This window comes from Pararge aegeria, chromosome 19 (genome assembly GCF_905163445.1).
Source record: "Pararge aegeria chromosome 19, ilParAegt1.1, whole genome shotgun sequence".
NCBI lineage: Eukaryota > Metazoa > Arthropoda > Insecta > Lepidoptera > Nymphalidae > Pararge > Pararge aegeria.
This window is the reverse complement of record NC_053198.1, coordinates 5,820,778-5,840,216: the sequence shown is the minus strand read 5'-3', so window position 1 is coordinate 5,840,216 and position 19,439 is coordinate 5,820,778. Positions and strand designations below refer to the sequence as shown.

The 19,439-nt window shown below is 34.6% G+C and overlaps 1 protein-coding gene across 3 annotated transcripts in view; it reads right to left on the bottom strand.

Annotated features, from left to right (window-relative positions):
- LOC120631873 (hypoxia-inducible factor 1-alpha-like) overlaps positions 1–19,439 on the bottom strand; it is a 127,635-nt gene that overhangs the window by 89,790 nt on the left and 18,406 nt on the right. For all 3 annotated transcript variants that reach the window (XM_039901536.1, XM_039901534.1, XM_039901535.1), the window contains exon 2: positions 1,223–1,410. In XM_039901536.1, the coding sequence (XP_039757470.1) occupies positions 1,223–1,410 (188 nt within the window). The remainder of the gene's footprint in view (positions 1–1,222; positions 1,411–19,439) is intronic.

The window sequence follows — 19,439 nt, the reverse complement described above, 5'->3', positions numbered from 1 at the left end:
TAAATGAGAAATTTTTTTTTACTGTGCGCCGCGGGCTGATCCAAGGTTTTTTGAATTTCTATTAATAATTATTAATTAATATGATCAAAAACGCCAGAAATGCATTGTTTTAGCCGGCGGAAAAAAAGTATCATATATAGGAGTAATTTTATCATCTTATTCAAGTATTCGTATTATATGAGCTTTTGAAAAAAATATTGTGCCAGACATAACAATGCCGGCGACACCACTTGCACCATGCTACGTGTTGCACAACTTAGAAAAAGGTGCCAGCTCATCCTTGTACTTCATGCTCCGTGCAGTGGGAGCAAGCGCTCATTTTAAGCTGGCACCTTTAACAGGTGACACCACGATGGACAGATCTTTTAATTTAATGTATTCTTATACTACATGATACTGATGTAGCATTCTTTATAAAATTGCACCACATGCTTTATTTATTACTGACAACGGCAGACCTAATAATCCAGTAGTAAATAGGTACAAGATACCTAAGTATCGCATCGAATGACACGTGTATATCGTATCATTATTTTCTGTAAGCACTAGCCTACTAACTTATAAACGTTGCGTAATACCTAAATAGTTACAACGTTGAACCGCGTTTATTAATAAGGTGGTTATATTCTGACATCTGAGAGGTACTGTCAGTTGAATGGTAGGTTATATTTCCAAAAGTCTATGACTAGCTATCTGTGACATTTATCACAGTGTTATCACAACGACGTTTGCCTATTGGCATTGTTATCACTAAATCATATTTACTTATGTCCTAATATTATCAAAAAAAAAAAAATAACAGAAAAGTTAATATAACTCTCATGGATAGATGACCGAGATCTTAATTTTGTTTTTATTCGTCGCTATATTTATGGATAGGTCAAACAGGTTTTTCGAAATTATAATCGAGATCTTAAATGTGATTTTCATTCATCCAAACTCCGTATCTAAAGGGCTAATTAAATCAAGGGATAAATAAAAAAGATTTGGCAAGTGATTATAACCATACAGAAGTTATCAAATTTAACGAGAACGATTTACTAGGGAGGCATAAAGCAGCATACAGGCCCTTTCTAACACGAGAGAGGCTGATGATAAAGTTACAAAACTTAAACAATTTGATGCAAAATAGTTAAAGGAGTGTTTGTTGATGGGTATGTCGAGCGCATAAAAATAGATGAATCTAACTAACCCAGGCTTCATAATAGTTTAAAATACTTACGCATGGACACGACGTCTCGCACCCGTAGGTATGAGATAGCTAGACGCATGACAGAGGCTTTGTCCAGCTGTTCAACCTCCTCTTTCTTAGCCGGCAACGCGGCGGTCAGCTCGGAGAAGATCTGCATTTCCTTGGTGCGACGACATCGAGCCGCGACGCGCGACTTCTCCTTGCGTTTCTCATTGTTCCTGAGAAGATATAAACAACTGTCAATGATTATTTTTTTAACACCTAACAGCTTTACTGAGCGAGTTCAAGGAATCTACGGCTGACATTTTCATCTGGTCCTCTTGATTTTACAATAGCATTAAATAGGGATTCTATATGTCTAATAATATGTCTAATAATGGTCACAATAACCACATTTTTCCTTTTAAAAGTTGATAGTAATACCGACCAAAATTAGACCATGTTATTCATACTTCTGTTTGATTCCTTATCCAAATAAATCATATAACTTAGGTTGCCTGGAAGAGATCGCTACAAAGCGATAAGGCCGCCTTTTGTATACTTCTTCTGTCTGTGTTTTTTTTTATTCTTCTGTATTTTTATTTGTGTTAAAATAAAGAGTATAAATAAATAAAATAAATAAAGATAGGATTCGGAAATTGGATATTTGAATTGGACCATTGGTGGGTACGGCTGAAATACGAAAGAAACTTTTACTACTACTTTAACAAATACTTATTACGGTTTAAGATTTATCATTCTGGTCTTTCAAATTTACCGTAGGTTATCCGCAACAACTTTATATGCCACTAAAACGTCCTCCAAAAGAAACTTTCTACGCACATTTCTGATTACCACTACATTCTCAAGATATATCGACTTCATAAAGCACAATTTTTTGAAAAGTTCTATTGCTTACTTTGCAATAGCAAAGTTGGCCGTGAAAGTTTTAACCCTTGATTAATGGTTTGATTTTTTTGGATTTTATACTTGTTTCCCTTCACTTATGAAGTACTTAAGTTATAGAGTAGATTCCTTAGAGAAGTTCGTAGACTACTTCTATAAATAACATAGAAACTACAAGATTAAAATAAAATGATTAACCTGGCTAAGTTTTTTGTGAGCTCTTCTTAGACCAGGGCGCGCTTGGATCCCACCTAGCTTTAGTTTTAAGTTAACGAATCCAGTTATCACCATCACTGACATTAGTGAAACATGTTAAATGTATGAACGCTTCATAAGTGCCTGTAATAAGGACTATGAAGAAAATATTTTTGAATTTGAATTTCAGTCCTATGTAAGTTAAAAGCATTTGTTTTAAAGATACTACTCCTACCTCTTGCGTTATTTTTTAAATCACTTGGGGCACTTTTCTGTAGAATTAATTTACCGTTTTGGGTGGTGATTGTTTAGGAAATCCGTCTTTTAGGAGATATTTTTTTCTTTATAAACTTAAATGGTCAAGTCGATGGTTATTCTTGACTTAAGTTAATTTAAACAACTTTATTGCATAATAAAATAAACACACACAGGAACACTTACATTAATATAAATTATGCAAAAGGCGGTTATTTGGAAATTGAAAAATTTGTATTAAACAATGTTATTTTCTCATCAGAAATAAATTGTAGACTAATTCTAGGGCGATTGCTAGTCATAAACAAATGAATTAGTTTAAATACAGATAAGTAATTTAAATAAATTAATCTAACTCGACCCAGATAGTTCTGGGGATCATCGTCATCAAGAGTTGATATCAATGTATATACATTGTTGATTTGTTTTTTTTTTTTTAATGATTGACAGACCAAGCAGCTTGCCTATAAACAACGCCTATGATAAACAGGGCAAAACAGGGCATGCAAGGATTACGCCTAGTAACCTGCCAAGTTAATTACCGGTCTTGATCTACTGAATAATCTACTATTAGAATTTGTGTGCAAAGTAAATGGTACCAATTTATACGTACTTATATAATATTGTGAAATTTTTTTACTCTTCAAGTTAACCCGTGACTGCAATGTGGTAGGTGATGATGCAGTCTAAGACGGTAATGGGCCAACCTGTTAGAGGTATGGCAGTTATATTAAATCCATACCCCTAATCGGTTTCTACGCGACATCGACACCGGAACACTTAACCGCTTAGAGGCACGTCTTTGTCGGTAGGGTGGTAACTAGCCACCATAGAAGCTGCCCGTTTAAGATCAAGAAAAGTTCAATAATTATAAATTCCCAAAATTCCCGGTATGGAACCCGGGACTTCCTAGTTGAATCCACAGCCCTCACCGCCACGCCAAGGAGGTCGTCAAAACAGGCTCTTTATAAAAGCCCAGCACAAATAGCTATGTACATAAACTTAGATTCAATATGAGGAGACAATTATACGATTCCCGTAGGAGAAACTACAAACTGTTAGCACACAAAGGAGATATTCCTGTTCCTGACGTAAGTAAACATTGTTTGTGAGCAAAGACAATAGGGATCACAATAGACCAGAAATGGTCACATTGAAGATGTACTTGAATACCGTACAGTCTCTGAGAGATACAGCATGATATTACTAACTGATTACTTAACATCCTATCATATTGATGAGATGTTTGTATTGTCATAGTATATTTATTTATTGCCGTAACGTCAAAATAGTTTTGCAGTGTTTTGTCTCCCTTAACGGATAGCATCTTTCAAATGTCTGAACGTGATCAAACACTGGGTAACTGTTCCAACATTATACATACTTTTATAACTAAGACGGTAACTATAATAAAAAACTGTATATATACCTAATAATAAATTTACATTTAATACAATAATGTAAATTTTGTCATAATTTGTCAAATATTATTGTGTATATAATATATACTGTTTACTGCTATATTTACTTTAGTTTGAGGTATGGAGGGTAGAGGTAAGGAGAGTCATCTGTGTATATGAAAAAGTGTCGTCAAAATGTATTAAATTAGGATGGCGCCACATTTGCATCAGGGTAACTCTTAAAAGAAGCGCCAAATATAAATATTGTTAGAGTAGGCTTGAAAAATAAACAAGGAAGTAAGGTTATATTTATCACAATATTTTTTACAACGTAAGTTGTTGAAATTCTCAATAATTAACTACTTTAGTCGATAATGACATTAAATTTTTTAACTCGGCATACTTCAATTCATCTACGATTGCTACATTCATACCATACCCTGTGCATCCACCAGCGCCATTGTGGAGGATTTTTGAACTGTTATTTAGCGCAACAACTGGACACTTTTTCAACTTTTCTCCCATATAAGATGACTCTCCTTACCTCTACCCTCCAGTTTGAGGATAAAAAGTAGTTCTGTTTCTTTTATCTGTGTTCGAGCTCGTCATAATCATTAATGTCAATCCACTACCGGCCACATGACTTCTCCCCGAATCCGAAGAGACATAGGTCCACCCAGTGGCGTGCACTTCATACATGCACAAAAGCACTGCATACCCAAATATTTTTATATAACTCGTATTGGAGGGGATTTTTTCCATTTTATGCCATCTACCTGCTTTATGCATACCCTAGTCGAAAATCCTGTGCACGCCACTGGGTCCACCACGGTTCTACGAAGTGTGAGTTGGTAGATTTCACACGCTTTTGAGAGCATTTAGGATAACCCTCAGGCATTCAGGTTTTCTCACCACGTTATACCATTGATGAATATTAAATTGAATTACTTAAAACGCACCTAACTTCGAAGCCTTACACACTGTTACTAAATTTTGTCCTAATTTGTTAAATACTAGTGTTAAATGTATACCGCTTATGCTTTATGTATAGTGGTTTTTAATTAAAAAAAAATTAAATTTATTTAATGACTAGCGGTCCCCAGCGTCATCTGTCGGGCTAATTTGTGAATCTAAACCATCCAGGGTGCCACCCGAACATATACCAAAAAAATCATTCAAACGGTCAATGACATACACACGCACACAAGATATTTATATAAGATATAGGTACATTAAATTACACGTTCTATTGGTTGCCGTTTTGGTGCAGCCAAAATAGCTTTATTTTATAGTTATAATTTTTTTTTTCTTTTAGACAATACACACATCGCCACCTAGCCCCAAAGTAAGCGTAGCTTGTGTTATGGGTATTAAGATAACTGATGAATATTTTTATGAATTATATATACATAAATACTTAGAAAATACATATAAACACCCAGACACTGAAAAACACTTAATGCTCATCACACAAACATTTTCCAGTTGTGGGAATCGAACCCACGGCCTTGGACTCAGAAAGCAGGGTCGCTGCCCACTGCGCCAGTCGGCCGTCGAAACCTGACGAAAACCGAAAATTGACGGACCAAGCCCATGTTGACGGATACAGTGTGAAAATTTATAGCACGTGTTTGTATGGCCGAGCCTAAGTATTGCTCTGTTTAAAGGTGATGGTTTTCCACGCACCATGAGATTGGCTATCTGCTGGATCCGTCAATTATTAACATAAAACGGCCCTTGAAGAATGGGTGTAAAAAGTTGTACCTTTTAGTAACCGCACAAAGTTTATTCCCGGTAGAAATAAGCTCCGGTACACCTGGCAAACACATTGTTCAAGAACAAACTTTCAACCTCCTTCTAGTCATTTATTTATATTCACACTATACAGACACTGAAAATTAAAGTTATTTTTTTTTGTCTTTGATTTCCACACGTATTACGCAAATAATGAAAGATCATTAGTGAGCACAGGACAACTCTCGTCTAAATCACAACACAATGTGGCTTACAATTACGAAAAGTTTAATTATTCCATTAAATTGTCATTAGCGTCGATGCAGCGAGCAGTAGTACCTTTTATCGGTTGCTCTAAATTTAAACTATTTAAACAACAAATGCGTCAACAAAACGCGATTTGGAAGTAGGTACTTGCATAGACCATTTTCTACAACGTAGATAGTTTTCTGATTTTTTTTTTCTACTTTTAATTATTACCCATTAATGATTGTGGTTGCGTTGAATATTGAAAGCGGACGTAAGTAGGTATACCTGTCAGTTCTAACTCCTAATTTTTGTTTTAAGTTTGGTTTTAAGCTTACAGATAGAAAACTGTAACAATGACAAGCTAATGATTATTTGTATTGGTCTCATGTGTATAACCTGTTGTATTGTCTGCCTTGTTGTATTGGACAGTGTAGCACAGGCTCGACACTCACACTTTATTAGACGCGATTGATGTGTATGTAATATTATTAAACAAATAGATATTATAATATATAATCTATATTATATATTCACAAACACTACACCTGTAATTGACAAATATACAGTACATGTTATAAAAAGGTTATTTGATAAACAGTGTATGTAAGTTGATGAAATGAAAAACAAACACGTACAACTTGTCGAATAGATGACCTGTAAAGTAATTTATAACCTAAGAAATAAGGAATATAATAATTTATTTTACTTCCCTAAAGTCATTGTCCTTGTAAATGCACGACCCAAACCCGTTAAAATAATATTTTTAACCGTGTTTTCTGACAGACGCGCGACGTGATGGTTGCCAATTCTATATTTTATTTGGATACCTTTGTAAACACACCTACACCGATTTCTCTACCTGTTCTCGCCTAATTTGCGAGAATTTCTACATAAGTCCCATTAAACTTCCGTTAACGAGTTTTGTCAAATTGTAATTAATTATTATTAATATTGTATAGCACGAAATGCACTAAAACCCACTTGGGTAAACAAAAAAGTTTGTTGGTTCGTGAATTCTGTCATTTTTCACAATAATACTTGTAGAAATAAAATGCGAGCATGCGAGCGAAACAAAGCCGCGGGCAATCGTCTCTAAATAAGGTAGATATACTTTCTTTCGTTATTTGAACGGTTCCATAGTTTAGCTTCAATATATATGACATGAGATACCGAATTTTCTAAGAGTAGTAGATCTTCTAGCCAGCTCGCAGGGGAAGTACCTACTGCATGTATTATGAACACCCATTTGATGATGCAGAACATACCCTGTCTCACTGCCCACGATTTGAAAAAGAAAGGGAGAATGTGAAGAAGGAAATAGGAAGTGAACTAAAGACAGAAAATCTAACTTCCATAATGCCAGAGGCATCTATAAAAAATACAAGGAAGAGATAATAAAAGTAAAGAAAAGGGATGGAAGAGAGGGAAGGTAAAAGGACAACGACGTTAGTGGTAGGCCAAATGGCAGGTACACTGACTTTAAGAAGGCAGGAGGGGTTTTTAGTCGGTAGGCGTCCGGCACTATCCATATCCACCAAGCAGCATTGTTGAGTTCCGGTCTGAAAGACATGGTTGCCGGTGGCACTTGAGGCCTACGTCTCAGTTTGATGGACACATGACGCCACTTCGTAGAACGACTTCTTCGCATTATAGTTAAAACCTCTTTTGTCTAAAGGCGATGATTTTCCAATCGCCATCAATTACATTAAAAAAAAAAAACATGAAATGTGGTAATGAACATCGCAGTATCATTATGATAAGCACGCCGTCTCACTGGTTGCAATAATTACTGTGTACTTGTTAAAATTCCCTCCGTTAATTTTTTTTTGCTGTTACCGCTTCAATCGACGCTATATTTTTCCTCAGTGCATTCCACTCAGATATATATCCGTCCTTATCGGCCTTCCACCGTGAGTTTTATCGTTCCCGAAACTAGTTCACGTCGGCATCTGTAACCTGCTATTGAGTAACGTTTGATTTGTGTAGGTACATCATCGTTTTTTTTTTCACTATTTTAGTTATGCTAAACAGTTTAACGTGAACGTGACTCTCTACGTGATCAAATCAGAAATGAGGAGATCCGTAGAAGAACTAGCGTTACCGACATAGCTCAGCGAGTCGCGAAGCTGAGGTGGCAATGGGCGGTGCACATAGCTCGGAGAACCGATGGACATTGGGGTCTTAAGGTGCTGGAATGGCGACCCCGCACCGTTAAACGCAGCGTAGGTCGGCCCCCAACGAGGTGGACAGATAACATCAGGCGAGTAGCTGGGAGCTGTTGGAGGCAAGCAGCCCAGGACCGTGCAGTGTGGAACTCCCTACAAAAGTCCAGCAGTGGACGTCGATTGGTTGAGATGATGATGATGAAGATGAAGATGATGATGACGACGATGATGATGATGATGATTAAACAGTTTAACACGAGTTGCAACACACACTCTTTAAATTGTCCCTCGTTTACACAATTCATTTTTGTTCCGACACAACTCGGTGTGCATATAAACTAATAAGCTTTTTTATGATATGTTAAGAAAGCCCATTCATATTATGATGGTATAGTCTGCAAAGAGCCAGACTATACCATCTTTATCAGGAGAGCGCGATTAAGAGCATAGTATAAATCTTGTTGTTTGAGGTTAACATCTCCTAGCGAATATAGTACACAACCAGTGGCGTGCATATAGCTTTTGTCCAGGGTATTCATAAAGCAGGAAGACGGGATAAAATAGAAAAATCCTAATACCGTACGAGTTATATCAAAAAATTAGGGTAGGCAATGTTTTTGCGCACGTATGAAGTGCACGCCACTGCAAACAACATTTGAAACGCCAAAATAGTTATACTAATATATATATTATATATACAAACTGAAAAAATTGTAAAATGTTTACGATAGGATATTTCAAATTCAAAAAGATATTTTTATTCAAGTAGACCTATCACAGGCACTTATAAAACGTTCATACATGTAATATTATCATAATAATTGGCAGGTGATGGTGATAACTACATTCGTTAACTTAAAACTAAATCAAGGAGGGTTTCAAACGCTCATTGGTCTAAGAAGCCCACAGCAAACTTAGCCGAGGGTTTTTTCTATTTCACACCTCGTCCTCACTGTGCACGCATATTTAGTGCTAAAATAGGATATATAAGTCACATCAGGGCGCATGAGCGAAGCCCTTACATGTAATCTAATCTAATAAAAAAAAAATAAAAAACAGAACCAGTCGCTGTTGCCGCACGCGGCAGTGAATGAATGATGATGATGATGAAAATTTAGCCATTACGTTAGAGCAATTCATACCCAGGCTTTTATATCATTCATGTAATCCTTACACCAGGAAACACCAGGATGTATCCTTACTTGGGTGTAATGCATTCCCATACAAACATTAAAACCCCGCGAAGCTCTATGAATTACGAGTATAAAACGTAAACTTTATGTTTAAATAACAGATCATGTAATAACGAGCAGTGTTAAAAGAAGCTATTTACCTAGTAGTAGTTTCTTTGGCCTCCCAGGCTTTGAACGTTACTAGTTATAGACAAAGACGTGCCGCTAAGCAACTTAACGTCGCGGTACGAAGAAACCGATGAGTATGAGGGTATGCCCCTAACAGGTTACCATCTTAAGACTGCATCGTTATTTGCCAGCAGGTGAGATTGCAGTAACCTACTACGTCTTGAGCCGTAATAGCCCAGTGGGTAGGAGCTCGACTTTGGGGGACTAAGTTCGAATCCCAGCACGCACCTCCAACTTTTCGAAGTTATGTGCGTTTTAAGTAATTAAAATAACACTTGCTGCAACTGTGAACATCGTGAGGAAACCTGCATGCCTGAGAGTTCTCAATAATGTTTTGTGAACATTATTGAGGTGTGTGGAGTCCACCAATCCGCTATGGGCCATCATGGTGGACTACGGCCTTAACCTCTTCTCATTGTGGGCGAAGACCAGTGAACTATAGCGGGCCGGTAATGGGTGGATATGATGACTACGATTTGAAGAGCCAAAATACGGTATCTCAAGTTCTCCAGGCAGAACCTTTCAAGTCCCACGGTTAATACAATGCATCGATGCTTAGCGCGTAGCAAATGCTCATTAGTCGGATCACGTCCGGAGGCCCCTGCGTTAGTGGCACATAACAGACCATTCGATAGACATTACCCTTTCAACGTTGCGATCCATCAATTGAACCTAATCCGTTTTATCGGGCCGCGTAACGTTCATATCAATATATAATATCAATAATAAACTTGCAAAGGTCGAAAATGCATTCCTTATCTTCTGACAGATATGATTACTTGAACTTTAATTGGTAAATATCTGTTTTATCTGCACCCTTATATAGTTGTATATTATGTACGAACACTGGCACAGATCCTAACGCTTAAATGCCAAGTGGAACAACAAATATTAGTGAAATAGTTCTAAGCAGTTCTTCTCCATAAAGCAACGTATCTTTTTTCTATTTGGAAAAATCGTTTTTAATCTACATTATGTTTTACAAGAATTTCAGATTTATGCACAACATTGTCATGCCTTGATTATAATAAATGATATTATTAAAGCATAAATATATATTTGTTTGTTGTTACCTATGTTCGGCTCAACTGGGTGGATGGGTACGCAATAATATAATATTAAATGCATCGCATGAGCCACGAAAAAATGTAAAATACGCATCTGCCACTCCAAATGAAATAGTATTGATATATTTAATTTTTTATTTTATTTATTGGGCCTACCAGCGATTTTTCATAAAAATAATATTTATTTCTAATTCTTTTGTCATTACATGCACAGGGTATGCAAAACAGTTAAAGGTTAATACTACATGCCAATTTCGCTTACGAACTAAGAAACCAGTGAGTTAAAAAGCAACTACAACAAAAGCCGAGACGGAAACAAAAAGAAGAACTCAACGATTGAATTGTTGTAATTGTTTTTGTTTCTGTTTTTATTTTTGTATTTTATTTTTTCGTTCGTTTTTTTGTTCTCGTTTTAATCTGCTATGAATTTCATTAGTGTAATTGGTGTTAACCGTACTAATTGAATTAAACATAAATAAATAAAATAAATAAATAAATAATACACGTAAGTTATTATTATAATTACAAGTATGTTTAAATAAAATACTTACTAAAGATACTAAAATAAACAATCATTTAAAAAAGAAGTTACAGGTTACGAAGTTTACTTAGATTTGAATATAGGTTCACATTCATAATAAGCTATTTTAACTACAAAACTGTTTCATAAGCGAATCTCTTCCCATTAAAACCGTCATCTGATACCCGTCCTAGTGATGCCAAATGTCAGGAGTAACAAATGCGTATAAATCAAAGAACATGAAATTTTAAATAAAATGAATGGTAATTTATCAACTGGCATGTTTAACAAAATTAGGATTGAGGAAACATTCAAAGAATTCTCGGCCTGTCTTCCTTATCTTTTAATCTATAATCATATAATAAAAGAGTCGGAGAGTTCAGAATGTACTTTGACGACAAAAATTAATTAGGTATCCATAATCCAAGATTGAAATCAATGTATTTTTGATGCTCATAGATAAATCTATGCCATCTTAGACCCACGCAATTTAAATTAGTGGATTAACTTTTGTTATGCCTATAACTCGAAATTCATAATCTAATTAATCCAAAATCTTCAAATAGCAGATCGTATTTAGTAGTGCCGTCCTTTTCCTACTCAACCCTGTAGATAAGGTAATGGGAAGTTTATACCCATTTGGGTGGTAATTTGCCTTAAATATTGTATCTTCACAATTAATTTTAATTTATAGCTTAAAGTGTATAAACGTTTATACTTATTACTGCATATCCATTTCTTACAAAATGATTTAAGAGATCATCTCTTATTGAAGATTTCGAATACATATTTAATTTTTTAAACTACATGGCACTTCTAGGAATATCTAAAACTCCTGAAATATTTAGAGAATACCAAATGCACATGCAATGCACAAATCTCTACGCACATGTAAAAAAATTATGTATTTTTATTATATGATATTCTTGCACTCTCTCTCACTGTTTATAAACATACTGGGGTCAAAACCACAAAAACCAGTTGAACTGGATCTGTGAAAGCTAATGGAATCTTCATAATATTGGAGAACAGGCGAATTAAAAATTAATAAAAAACACACATCACAAGAATCTAATTGTATGGTAAAACAACAAAAATAATAATTTAATTCATATCTAAATTAAAAAATGTAAAGCTATAACTGATCCCGTTATCTCATATTTTGATATCTCCAAGCTTATAATTGGAGAGGTAAGGTTCCTTCTAGGATGTAGGTGTCAGTTAAGAAACGGTTTTGAGAAATTACCTCCTTAAGGGGTTGGAAGTTTGTATGAAATTCTTATGGTTTTCCAGTTAGATACGTGCAAATCGGTATCTATATTATCGGCTTGAAAAAATGAAACATGTGTAAATTATGTTGGAAAATCAGGGTTTGTAAAATAGGGATTGAAAGTTTTTGCTGTTTTTTTTATGTTATAAATTCTACAAACCTGAAATTTGGAAAATACGTTAATTTTAAAGCATAGACATCAGTGAATAAAATATTTTATCCTAATTTACACCGAAAGGGGTAAAATAGGAGTTGCAAGTTTTTAAAGTTTTATATTTAAGAGAAAAAGAGAGGTATGACTTAAGGTGGTCAAATTAGGACTGCAGCATACGAAATGAACGGATGCTTTGAAACGTCAGTTTTAGTAATAATCCTATAAATAATACATTAAAATATAAACGCCAAAGTTTGTGTGTGTCTTTCTGTCTGCTTGTAGCCATCTACTTAGTAGTAGTAGCTTCTGGGCAAATCAAAATTTCATCGCGGACGAAGTTGCGGGCAACAGCTAGTTTCTAAATATTCGCAAAATAAATTCTAAAAGAAAAACATGATAGTCGAATGAACAAATGACGTTTTGATGAGTTCACTGAATATAAAAACTAGCAGTACCTGGGATTGTTTTGATATTTTATTTTTTCCTGGGATAAAAAGTATTCTATTTAGCTCCGCGTTAGAAGTGCTATGTACATAACCCTATTAGAATAAAGAATATTTTAATTTTGTCTACATTGTTAACAGTAAATGTGTTTGTTTTGCTCAGACAATATGTTTTACCAAAAGGTACGTCGCTAAATCCAATTTCTCACTTTTCAATTACGGTCATATGAATTTACAGGCGAAGGTACGTCACGTATATTCAATTGGCAAGGACTATTATTTTTGCAATTACTTCCAATTGCAGATTGTCATACGGTTGACTTTGAGTACGCAGGACTGTCATCACGTCGACTGTCCTAACGTACGTAGGTACAAATACAAAAAACATACATAAGATCTCTTAAGCACAGGATTTATTAATGGCTCTGTTAAAAATGTATTATATACTGAATATTGTTCAATTTGTGCCACAAAAGCTGATCCATATGTATGTGGTGACAGAATAATGAAATCCTAAATAGTTTTTGAATTAAACATAACAAAGTCACGATGAAAGTCACTGGCAGTACCTATATCTAAAGATATTGATCATAGGAAAAATCTGCGGTAGGTAATTGCAAAAATTCCGCAGCCAGATCTGGGAGTTACGTATGAGGTCACAAGTGGCAGTGATTACAAAAATAACAGCGTTCGTGTCCGATCATAGTGCTACAAGTATGACGTACATCTGCAAATTTGTATGTCCGTTCTTTTATGTCGTGTCAAACGGCGCACTGGCTGCCCTGTATCCTGTCTGGGTTAGAACAATAATGAAGCATTGATAATAGGAAAAATCTGCTTGATACTCTTGTTGAAAGTTATAGACTTTTGATGGCAATCTATAAGAACTCCGAATTAAATCCGCCTTTAGTATTTGAGTGAAAAATCTAAATGTTTACGTTAATAATTATTACGTGCTACCTATGTTTTATTGAAGTCTGAGTTCAGACGGTTCCAAGGTAAAATGTTATTCCGAGAATACCGATAAGTACTTTAATCTCGGACTACGAAGGTACATCTTTTACATATAAGTATGCAAAAGATGAAGAGAAATTTATTTCGAGTAAACCGGTTATTGCCGTTATTTCCTTGTAATGAATTGGACTTCTTACTGCATAATGCATGAAAAGTACAAGCGCAACTTCATTATTTGTACAAATTCAGATATTGAAAATTTCTTACGCTATTCTATACAATATACCCTGAGCCATCACGACGCCCTAACCGCCTTAGGGTCGTAGCGTGATGTTACTATTTAACATCACGCCATAATCTAGCTTTCGCATGCAGGCAAAGATTTTTGAATACCAACTGTAACGTTGGACGTTAGACTACAACTTCATTATTATTATAGATGAACAAAGTATTTAAGAAGAATCCAGAATTATTTACATGGAAACAGATTTCAGTATATTTTATATATTATATGCATTTATTATCGAATTTTGTAAATTAGATAACATCTACAGAAACATTTCAAAAAACATACATGTGCTTATTTTCAATTTTGGTTTAAATCAAAACTGCATATACCAAAGTTACAACAACAGTGATTGCAATATTAAGACAATAATAGCGTGTAGGTACTATAAAATAAAGTGATAAATTATTTACATTAGACAATAGAGATCATAAGAATAAACAACTTCTCAGAATTCGTCTCGGAAGCATATTACTTAATTAACTAAGTACTAGTTTAAACACGCACTTCTTAGTTTCTGAGTAAAGTGCCATTGTTTAGTATTATAGCGATTTATTTAAACTAATTGAACGTACTTATTTTTTTAAATACAACGTTCCTTAAAATCCTATTACCTACAAGTACGTAGGTATTATCTTTTCTTTTCTTCTGACTGAAACAACAGGTATAATAGTCTAGCTTCTATACAAAAATCATATGGCATGATGCATCTCTATATTAAAAAAAACATTTTACTAATCACGTATAAAAACAATAAAAACTGTAGGATCTATATTATTATCCTCAATCATTAAACATGTTGGCTAAGTTATTATAATGTCGTTAAAAGTAAATTAATCTAAATGAGTAGGTACTGGCATAATTCTAAATAAACTGTGTTGCACCTAGGTCTTTACTCTGACGACGTGTAACTGGATTAACCATATTATAATAACACCGTAAGTTAATGCTTCTAGTACGCAGTAACATAAAATGTTTCAAGCGATGTTAAACTGTGAAGCTGTTCTAATCCAGCATCTTGTCACTAAAAATCTAATTTCTCAAGCGAGTGAGGATTTGGAACGCTTTTCCCGATCAGTGTTTCCAGATTCCAGAAACAAAGCCAGAGTGAATAGACCATTGCATTTTTAGACAACTGCATCCCATCTTAGTCCACACCTTCAATTTCAAGGTCAACCATTGAAGACTTAATAGTTTTTAATTACACTAAGTAGCATCTAAAGCATAGTAAAAATGGAAAAGCATTTAGCTTTGACTATGAATACATAAATACATCATAATTCCTAGAAGTGGAATTACGACGAATCTCCTGGAATTATAATTAATTCCAGTGTGGTCTCGCATCGCCTCTTTTCTATTTGGTAACGATTCCTTATTGGAAAGCAAAGTGTTTGTAGACCGATCACGAGTTGGCAGACGACATCAAGCGAGTCACAAGACTTTGCTTGACACGTGCGAAACAATACCGTAGACAGTCAGTCCTTAGAAAAGAAATCATAGAAGATATGTCCAGAAATGAACGTTAATCGAATGATATGAGGACGAATCCCAGAAAGTATAACTATTATTATTTACTTTAGTCATATTGTTTGAGACCTTGTATTGTTTATATTATGAGACCTTGTATTATATATCAATAAATCTACCGATAAAGAACGACATACCAGCAAACTGAAGGGATGCAGATAAAAACTTATTAGTTTATTAGTTTCGAAACCTGCGCTTCATTTAAACCTAAATTATCAATAACGATGTAAAGGCTTTGCATTTATAGTTACAGTTTACAGTAGATAATATAATAGCCAGTCGTTTTATCGCCGTCGTTTCACGTACCTCGTGCTGTCAAGAAGTGAGGTTATCATCTCCGCACACTGTTGTTAACTTATACGAGTTATATCCACTTACACTCGCTCTCTTTAAGGCTGATTAAGTTATCAACTCAAACACAAACGGTAGGACGGAACTGTCAATTTTCCTCCAGTAACACTGTTATTGTCTCGATGTGTCTGGATGTATTATTGTGCCATTGACTAATTGACACAGGGTATGACTTTTTGGTATGGTGCGAAAAATCACAAGACTGCAAGTTTAAATACCTCACGTGGTTTTATCAGCTGCTAAACATCTGGCGATCTTCCAGACGGAATTAGTAATATAATGTGTTGAATTTTTTGATGAAAAAGCTATCACGCGACGTGGAGTCTAGAGGTTTCTAGCTATTTGATATATATCGGGCAACGTACTACCGTGAGCCTACAATTACCATAAAAGGTTTTAAAGCAGCGAATTAAGGTTAGAGCGTTCCATTGTCTTCTTTACCATTATTAATACATTTAGTTCCATCCAGAAAACATAGAAGAATTATTAAGGAGGGAAAAATAAAAGGATCTCCCAAAAACGGATAAATGTATTGCAAAAACTTCTTATGAAGTAATTTTTAATTTTTATAGTAATTTTTACTATCAGATTTTTAGTATGGCATTGTATTCTTGCGATTTAATCCGCTCTCAACTTATTATATAAGTAAATTCTTCGCATACAAACTTTTATTCGGCGATACAAACTTTTTTGTCACAACGACGCGACCGTTCGTACGCTTTATGCTATGGTTTTGTTCAGCGTTCACTTCTATTGTTTCGTTTAGTGTTTTATTACTTTTATGCGTGATTTAAAAAACCTTTATATAACATTATTCGAGAATGAGCAAAAAAAAAATCTTGATCTAGTGCTAGTAGTTCTAGAGCTTGGCGCGTATAAACAATAAAAATCCAAACTCTTCAGCTTTAACGTGTTACTATTAACAATAAATAAATCGATTGGAACTATAGATCCAATCATAGAAAACAATTCTAAAATTATATGTAACTATAATTATTGACAGGACAGGTTGATCAATAGATAACAGAACAACTTGCTTAGACTAGAAGATACAATAAATAGGCATGATTATACCTATTTGATTTAAATATGTACATGTCTATATATATATAATGAAAATGGTCTTCGTTTGAGGCTCAATCACGCCTAAACCACTGATCGTATCGACATGAAACTACCACCATTCGATGCGAAATTTTTCCTAGATGGTTTATGGCTATCTATTATTTGAATTCCAACATTCCTTCATTTTTTTATTGCTGTTTTACTTTTATGAACATTTATCCCGCTAATAAAAACAAAAGATAAGCATTTTCTCTTGATTCTTTTGTTTTCATGGATTTCAACAGAGTGTATTAAACGGATTATGGTTTTTTACATTCAGCTAAGAATCTACTCACGGTAGTGGAGAACGGCTGGACCAATTGGGCTTTTTTTTATCTTCAGAATTGTCAGGAGAAAGTTTTGTATGTAAGAAAATTTTAAAAAAGCCCGATAAAAAGTTAAAAATTTCGATGATAATCGAAGAATTCCCATCTATATAGTCACTCACCACGAAATCTCGGGAACCATAAGACTTAGAAACGTGAAACTTGGTAGGAATATTACTTTTGCTATGTAGAGGTCAGCTATGAATAGATTTTAAGAAATTCATTCCCCAAAGGGGATTGCGGGGGCGTTAACAATGAACAATTCCCGTTTTTAAACTATAGCTCCTATAGACTTCAAATTTGGTACGAATCTTCTGCAAGAGGTGTAGAAATAGGCTATGAACGAATTTTACGATAGCTCACCCCACAGGGGGTTGCGAGGGTGGGTATTAACAATTAATATTTTTAATTTTCCAGCTAAAGCTCCTACAAGCTCCAAATTTTGTAGGAATTTTCTATAAGTGATGTAAAAATGATTTATGAACAAATTTTACGATATCCCACCCCAAAGAAGATTGCGGGGGCGTTAACAATGAAAATTTTCAATTTCCAAGCGATAGCTCCTATAGACTCCAAATTTAGTGAGAGTGTTCTATATGTAATATAAAAATGATCTTCGAGCGGATTTTACAATGAATCACCTCCAATAAGGTTCGCGGGGGTGGGTGTTAAAAATTTCAATTTCGAAATATAGCTTCTAAAAATTCTAAATATGGTAGGAATCTTTTATTATTCACATAAAGAACATCTCAAAATGAATTTCAATAAAGTCTACTTCCGACAGGAATTGCGGGGGTGGGTGTTAAAATCTAAAATTTTTATTTCTAACCTGTAACTTCTACAGACTCCAAATTTGGTGGGGATCTTCGTGTATGTAGGGATATTCGTGTATTTCCTTACAACAATCGTGTTTTTGGCAGCGGAGAAAAAGTCATTGAGAGGTTTCAAAAACTTAACTTTACATGTAGCTATCCAATCAACGGACTAAGAATTTTACATTCATTTTACTTTTGCAGACTACATAACCGACGAATTCTTTTATTGCGGGATCGCGGAAATGTAATAGATTAAAATGAATGCATTTTCCAAGCACATGAGATGTGGAAAAGAAATTTAGTTACTTATTCCAATAGAATTCATAAAAAACATGCACAATTAATTTTCTATAAAAAATTGATGTCACGGAGAAAATTTTAGTTAACAGAAAATTCGTCGCACTTGAACCTAGACAGGTTTCAACTTCACATATGAGAGTTGCAATGACTTTAACTTAAACTTTCAATGCTCATTTCAAATTTTTTTCTTCATGTCAATTATTATTAATTTTTGGAAGAAAGGCACGGAAATGATTGCACATTGAAAGTTACAATGAATATTAGTGAGAAAAATCACCTGGATGAAAGATACAGGCTAAATCGATGGAATTTGGAATTTGAGTAAGTCTAAACAATATCGATGCTTACAGTTCTATCCGCGGGGCCTATTTATGTTCATACAAAAATAAAAAAAAAGGAGAATAATAAAAATATGAAAAAAATAAATAAAAATGAAACATAAAATGTAATTTATTTCCTTTTTCAATTCGCCCAGCGAAGCGGGCTGGAAACGGCTAGTAACCTTATATGCATGACCTGTACACAAAATTAAAAACATACAGAAACCGTGTAAACGTCGATATTAATCGTATCAAAAACCACACCAGTTTAGTTATGTTTCTTGAATAGACTGTTAGTCGCTTCATTACATTTAGCAGTTGACAGTAATTATTATACCTCTAAAGTTCCAAACGTTTACCATAAAATGGGGAAAATGAAAAGAAGTTTTTGAGCTAACAACATTCCGCGGGTGTGAAGTCAGACGTGCGCGGGTCCTTTTTATTATCTTTGGACACTATTCATGCAATAATGGCTAAATGCGGGTTCTGTATGTTCTTCAAAACCGTGGAATTTAGAACTCCCTACATAAGACCTATGTCCAGCAGTGGACGTCTCATTAAATGAA